The 7447-nt window shown below is 37.2% G+C and overlaps 1 protein-coding gene across 1 annotated transcript; it reads right to left on the reverse strand.

Annotated features, from left to right (window-relative positions):
* Positions 1–4005: 4005 nt before the first annotated feature.
* Positions 4006–7170, reverse strand: LOC113356377 (50S ribosomal protein L13, chloroplastic-like). The gene is made up of 4 exons (XM_026599487.1): positions 6811–7170; positions 6005–6190; positions 4907–5077; positions 4006–4332 (listed from the first exon to the last, which is right to left on the reverse strand). Exons 1-4 carry the CDS (start codon positions 7039–7041, stop codon positions 4216–4218), a joined length of 705 nt encoding a protein of 234 aa, XP_026455272.1. The 5' UTR covers positions 7042–7170; the 3' UTR covers positions 4006–4215.
* Positions 7171–7447: the final 277 nt, after the last annotated feature.

Here is a 7447-nt window from a genome sequence, read left to right on the forward strand (position 1 = left end):
TTGAAATGATTTGTGAGCGTAGTGGAACCGGCGCTAGCAAGGTTAAAAAGGGTACTGTATACGTTGGGAAGACCGGGAGAAAGAATAGGACGAAGACGAAGAAAAGAAATTGCCCTTTCAAGATCGTTTTCAACCTCAAGAATAAGTCCATGAACAAAGAAGATCAATATTGGATAATGAATAAAGATATGGATTGTCGTCATAACCACCCACGTCCCAAAGACCTTCATGGACATGCGAAAGTAGCGCGACTCAAACCCGACGAGATGCTAGAAGTGGATAAAATGACACGATCACGTTTGCCACCTTCTAGGATTCTTAGCAAATTGAAGGCGGACAACAAGAATAACAATTCGACTATGAAAACTATCTACAATGCAAGACAAAAGATTAGAATACTCAATTTGCAAGGTAGGATGGTGATGCAACAAGTAATGTGGTTAGGGGTGAAGAATAACTACGCTTGCCAAAAGAAGTTGGATGACTTCGGTCAAGTCACACACCTTTTCCTTGCCCACCTGGAATGCGCCCAATTGGCTCTATGCTTCCCACAAGTTATTATATTGGATTGCACGTACAAGACTAATAAATATGAGATGCCGTTGATGAACATTGTGGGGCATACTTCGACAAAGGCACCGTTCACCGTGGTTTTTTGTTTCATGAAAAACGAGAAGAAAGAGAGTTATGTTTGGGGGTTAGAACAATTTAATAGCGGAGACATTCAATTGCGTCGTACATTGTTTCGCATGGACGGGTAGTAGCTTTACTTACGCGCCTCCAACAAAACCTTGCAATGATGGTGTAAAGGATAGAAGACTTGTTCTTGGATTTGTTCAAAATTGTCATTTTATCGGCCTCAAACTTAGACCCGGTTGCCCATTACCACCATTGATGAGTGCGGCTTTTTGGCCTAGATTTGAGAATAATTTTGCGATGGATTGGTGTGCAAATTATGCGACAGAAATGGATCTTTGGAAATCTTTGCATGTGCAGCCTCCAAGTGGACAAGTAATTACGTTTTCAAGTGATGAGGATGAAGATGTTAACCAAGAGGTCAGTGAAGATGATGAGAATGAGGTCAGTGAAAATGATGAGAAAGAGGTCAGTGAAGAGGATGAGATTCATTTAGGATCTCCATAAAAAATGTTTCATGGATTTATCCGTTTATTTTGTGTCAGGTTCGGCTTATAAGAACAATTCACTGAAAGCCGAACCTGACAACAAAAAAATACCAGAGTTTTTTTGTCAGGTTCGGCTTATAATATTATTTCACTGCAAGCCGAACCTTGAAACTTTAAAAAACCAGAATTACTTTGCTAGGTTCGGCTTGTAGTATATTTCTGAAGAAAGCCGAACCTTTCATGATTCATAAACACAAGAATTATTATATCATTCCAAATAGACTTTTCAAATTCATAGAAATTGTGGATTACATCCCTGCTACATAGTAGGCTTGCAATTAATTTCTAATATCCTAAACGGGTAATGAGAAACCTTCTAAGAATGTGGTAGTGATATTTGTATTTGAAATTCTTTCCCTTCCATCGTCGCCATTCCTCTAGAGCTCGAACTTCAATCTCAGAGTTTGTTTCACCTTTGAGTCGATATCGACTCACAATCCGAACTAAAGCTATGAAGTCTGTGACTTTTTTCTTAATACTTATAATTCGGCAAAACAAGGACGCACTATCCCGGTTGTGAGGATTACATGTTTCCGTGCTGAAGGCTTCATGAATTCTAACCAAGTAGTACATACTCATCAGACCATTTACTCGTCGTTCTTCACCCTTCTTTGGATAGTATGCTACATAATTAGTGCAAAGAGATAAATCTTCTTCTAGAGTAAACTTAGGAGTTGGGGGTGCCATTTGTTGAGCATATGTGGTTAAGAATATGAAAAAACATGTAGGTATATATAAAATATAGTTTTACAACGGCTATATCTTTCAAAAAGAGAGTCGTTCCTAGATTTTCGTGAAAAAAAGTACAGGTTCGGCTTATAGAAATTTTAGAACATAAGCCGAACCTATATAAGTAACGGCTATTTTTAAAAAATTTTGAAAACTTTAACAGATTCGGCTCACCATATTGGTGAGATTTAAGCCGAACTATATACTGGATTACACCAATAATGATTTTTAAGGCTCGGCTTATAACTCAAATTATAGAAAAAGACGAACCTGAAGGACAAATGATTCGGCGCGTAACTAACATTAGAGGATAAGCCGAACTCTATACATTCGGCGCATAACTGTTAAGCTATTTATTAAAACATGAAATTGAAGGTGTCCATAACCCAATCCCAGCACCATTAAAAACAAAGTTGAGCACCTAAAAGCAAAGGTGTTTGCAACACCATAAAAATGTACTTAAAACTTAAGAAAAACATTAAAAGGAAGTTGGAAACATAAAAGGGCATTTAACCACGACCCCTCTTCTTAGTGGTAGGCCTTTGTTCGGGTTCCTCGGGTCCTTGTCCTTTGTTGATGATTGCATCCCACTTGTTGATGAGGTATTTTTGTTCTTCCACGGTCATTGGTGTTTTGCAACCAAGTTTGGCCTTCATTTTTTTCAACATCCCTCTACCCGCGGCATTGGTCCTGACACAAGTATGAAAGTTATAAGAATAATTCGGCGCAAGTATGAATCATGTCTTGAAATTTTTATTAGCTTACACAGAGAGTGGATCGGCTCATACCACAAAACAATTATAAGTCGATCCTATATATTCGGCTCACAACCGATACCGTCGAATAAGCCGAATCTATGATTATGAACTCAAACATGTATTCGGCGCAACATGATATCATATAAATAATCCGATCCTATATACTTGTAAAATTTATGAAATTTTAACAATGATATTCGGCGCAACCCTAATACTATCGAATAAGCCGAATCTAGACTTATGAATTGAAACATTTATTCGGTGCAAAACTAATACAACCATACAAGTCGATCCTAAGCACATGCAAAAATTCTGAAATTCAAATAACGTTTATTCGGCACAAAACTAATACAACCATACAAGCCGATCCTAAGCACATGCAAAAATTCTGAAATTCAAACAACATTTATTCGGCACAAAACTAATACTACCATACAAGCCGATCCTACGCACATGCAAAATTTCTGAAATTCACAAAACATATTCGGCACAAAACTAACACCATCGAATAAGCCGATTCTAAATATAAGTCTCTGTGTCACTAAGTTCGGCTCAAAACGGATTTCAGATCTACACCGAGCCGTTCATATGCACTTTCAGGGTTCAGTTCCAAGAACAGCTCGGCGCACATCTAACATTTGTTTTATGCCGAACCATACCCTGTAACCGCCGTAGAACACATGATTTTGACGAATTAAATCGACCAAAACAATCAAAAGCATCAAATATGAGATGGGTTTGTAGAACTAACCTTCTTATTCTCATTTCCGGAGTTGGTTCTTCTTCAATCTCTTCTTCCGGTTGATTTTGTGGTTGATTTTGAGTTTGTTCTTCACTCTCTAAATCTTCTTCTTCATCAATAGGTTGTTCAATCGATCGATTTGAACGAGATACTGCCTTACGACGACCCATTATATAGATGAGTTCAATCGTCGATTAAAGTTTCACGAATCGACAATTAAATTTCCGCGATGAAAAAAAAGAAAGGGAAGGGTGAATGAGTTCGGCTGTGGAGAGAAAGAAGAAGAAGGTGAATGAAACTGATTTTAGGTGTAGTTGATTATAGGTTTTGTATTAGGGTTAGGGATAGATTAGTAGTAATTTAAAGGATTTAAGGGCATATAGGTAATTGAACCACCCCATAGGGTACCCCTTATAAGGTCACCCAAGTTAGGACTAGTGCTTTGTATGCCTAAGAAGATTTTGGTATGCCCAAAATCAGGGTTCTAAAACTATAATATATGCTGTGGACGAGTTTTTGTTTCTCAACAGTTGTTTCCCAAACACATACAGTGGTGACCAAATTCTAAAAGGCAGCATTACCACAGAAAAAGTGATCAGATAATCTATGAAATTCCTTGCATAACATGAGAACTCAAAGTTGGATATAGATTCTACAAAACTCAAAATGAAATTTACTGGACATCCACTAGATTCATACAAAATCATACACAATAAATTAGTTGTACATATTCAAGAAAGCCCAGGCTCATGATCACCATCTTAGGAAGTGTTAAAACCCCAACTAACTCCATGTGGTATGCCTATTTCTGAATTCGTATCCTTTTGTCTCTTATTGGAAGATCAACAGGCATTTGGGCCTCATGTGGATGCTCCCCACCCTTGTATACCTTAAGATGGTTGAAAAGCGCTCTACCCAGCTGCACATACATACCCCATCCAGAAAAAACATCAAATCAGTGAACAGGGTAAGAAAAAACTATAACAAGTTGCATGCTCGTTTCTGCTCAATTCCTACAACAATGTTAAAAGAACTCAAAAGTAACGGGGAAACTTTGTTACAACTAGTGTTAACCAAGTTGTTAGATGCTCTGATTATCTGGATATAGACACCAAATTGCTTTAAGATTAAGTTAAATCCAACGAAGTATGCCAGTACCAAAGTAAATCGAAAACATGCTGATAACATAAGAAACACTTGGTACCACTCTAAATACTAGATAAACCTATGTAGCTCAACATCATTCAGCCTATTATAAATCATTCTTACATAACCTAACAATAAATCATAGCGTAGTAGTACCCAGTTACCAAAGCAAGAAACTGTTACTAAGAGAAAGGTTATCGAGCCTGTTTCTGATGGAGGAGGTGGATCATTTTTCTTACTGTGTTGTCACTATAAAAGTTCAGTTTCATCTTCTATCCAATTTTGGGTTTTTATTGAATATAGAGGCAAGGAGAGACATGTATCAAATGAAAAGAAAATTAACTTACTCTTCCTTTCGGAAGCATTCCGCGAACAGCATGCTCGACTATTCTTTCAGGAATTCTCTGTTGGAGCTGATCAAAAGTTTCTACTTTCATACCACCGGGTCTTCCAGAATGTCTCCTATATAGCTTTTGCAATCTTTTCTTTCCAGATACAGCAACTTTTTCTGCATTAATCTTTGTTCACAGATGCATATTTGTTAGCCATGCCATTAATGTAACAGAGGACAACCATTTATAATAGACAACAAGCTGAAACACTCAAAATTGCAGGTTGTAAAACTCTCAAACTCCGGAAAATAGACTCAAGCAAGGGCATAACTCATATGCAACAAAAACAAAAGATCTAATCAAAACCATGAGGCTGATAATCAGACCAATCTCACAAGCAACCATTTTGGTGATAAGATAGTGATTTGGTTCAGTAAAATATCAAGTAAGTACAGGCAAAATTACACTCACAGCAACAGTAATAATAACTTTAAACTAATCTTGTACTGTCGCTTGAAAATCAACAAGCAGGTTAACTGGTTTCAGTTGGAGAAAAGATTAGGATACTTTATCACCCAATAGAACAAGGTCAAACACTAGTCATTGTGAGACTGTTAAGATCCACATCAACACCGTACTTGGTCAGTTGGTTGAGGGCCATTTAAGAGCCATTGAAATGTACGCTGTGCACATGATAACAAGATTAAATACTTTCATTCGATAGCAAGATTTAAGATCAAGAGATTGGAGAGTATAACAAATGGTGCGAAAAATTACGCAATAGTGGATTACTGGATGATCCACTTATCATGCATAACATGATCTCATATTCAGGATTAGTTGACCATAAGCACATCCATACTGGTAAACAATCTATGTTCTGTATAAAACAAATGTGCAAGACATACCAATCCTTCTACATGCTCAGTAAAAGTAACTTAACTTTATGCACATTTTGATTTTTGAATTATCAAACAGCAAAAAACTACATAAGCAAGCTATTTTCTAATATTTGCAACAGGTAACAACTTGTTCCTTAGAAACCAAACACGCAACTAAAAACTACAATTATATAAGGCCATCAGATAGCAAGTAGGATAATAAGCTACATACCACAATTACAAAAGCCCCCATGTCAACACTGGGAGTATAGGTTGCGAGATTCTTCCCACGAATGTGAATGGCGATGGTTGACGCCATTCTGCCCAAAATTAAGTCAGTCGCATCAACTACATACCATTTCTTCTCTGTGTTTATGTGATCAGCAGCTTTAGGATACCAGGTCTTGTTCCAAATGTCCTGAAAAAAATAGAGGTTTAATCTACAATAGTGAAGAAGGGAGATGAGATTGCAAAAAAAGCATAATACTGATACAAGCATACAAAGTCCTAACTTCACACTTTCTAAATACTTGCACAGAATCAACAAAATGCCAAAATAGAAATTGTACCTCCTCGGTCCTCAGATAATACTATCAGAAGCAAATGGGCTACATGATATAAAGGGGTGTTCCTTACTTAAAGAAAAAAATGGCAGCATGCTTCCAAGAGTACTTTCTCTTGCTCTCAGTACTCAACGTTACAGTTTTACTTTCAAAGTAAAGCCAATTATTAGCATTTTCATCTGATAGCATTTCCCCTAAGTTCAAATGTGGTTCCCTGACATTGAGTGTTTAGTGTTACGTTGTTCCTTACAATGAGCATCCATTCAATACTAGATACTCTCATACAAAATCGATAAGAATCAGCAAGTTATTTACACCATCTAGTAATCCATACATAAGAAACCTAACATAATTCAACTTAGATTTCACTAACATTGCATCCACTTAGCTCAAAATTTAAGAAAAAAAAAAACAAAAAAACATGGAATAAAATACGAAATTGGATAAAGGAAGGAAAGGGGAAAGAGTAATTTACTGGTCCGCCGATTTCAGAATCTTCAAACATCCATCGTTCATCTTTAGGTACAGCAGTTAGGTTTTGACAACGAATAGAAAGAGATTGCTGCTTAGAATTATTATTATTTAAGGTTTTAACTAAAAAAGAAGGTTTCACAGAGGCAAATGTGAAACCCAGAAATGGGGTTTTGTTGTTGGTTGTTGATAATGTTGATGTTATTGCCGACGACGAAGCGTATGGTAACGCCATTTTTGAACTCTACTTTTGCTCTCTCTCTCACTCTCACTCTATCTATCCCCTTCCGGATGTCTTTCTGGTTTTTGGACCTTCAGATTTTAGGACTTGTAGAGGGAGGAGTGATGGCTCGCTTTGGATAAGGTGAGGAGGGTCTAGATAAGTAAACACTGAAGCGCAACAATAGCGATTAAGTTGGATTAGGGCTACCCTGATGGGGCTCCGTACAAAAATGCTACTTGCCCCTATTTTTTTTATTTTCCAGTATATGCCGTGTCGCGAAAGTACTGGCTCATCGAATTCAGTCCCGAACCCATAGAGTTTCCTAAGAATTCCACATTTCCAGGTAAAAGGTTTAGATTAATGCCACATTAGGAAAAAGAAAATGATGTTGGGCGAAGTTTAAGGGTACATTGCAGCT

This window comes from Papaver somniferum, chromosome 3 (assembly GCF_003573695.1).
Source record: "Papaver somniferum cultivar HN1 chromosome 3, ASM357369v1, whole genome shotgun sequence".
NCBI lineage: Eukaryota > Viridiplantae > Streptophyta > Magnoliopsida > Ranunculales > Papaveraceae > Papaver > Papaver somniferum.

Excerpts from the sequence above, each read along its gene's own strand:
- LOC113356377 (XM_026599487.1), bottom strand. The coding sequence starts at position 7,041 with ATGGCGTTACCATACGCTTCGTCGTCGGCAATAACATCAACATTATCA. Across the intron at positions 6,191-6,810 it reads ATTCTGAAATCGGCGGACCA|GACATTTGGAACAAGACCTG; the intron begins GTAAATTACTCT and ends TATTTTTTTCAG. Across the intron at positions 4,333-4,906 it reads GAATGCTTCCGAAAGGAAGA|CTGGGTAGAGCGCTTTTCAA; the intron begins GTAAGTTAATTT and ends ATGTATGTGCAG.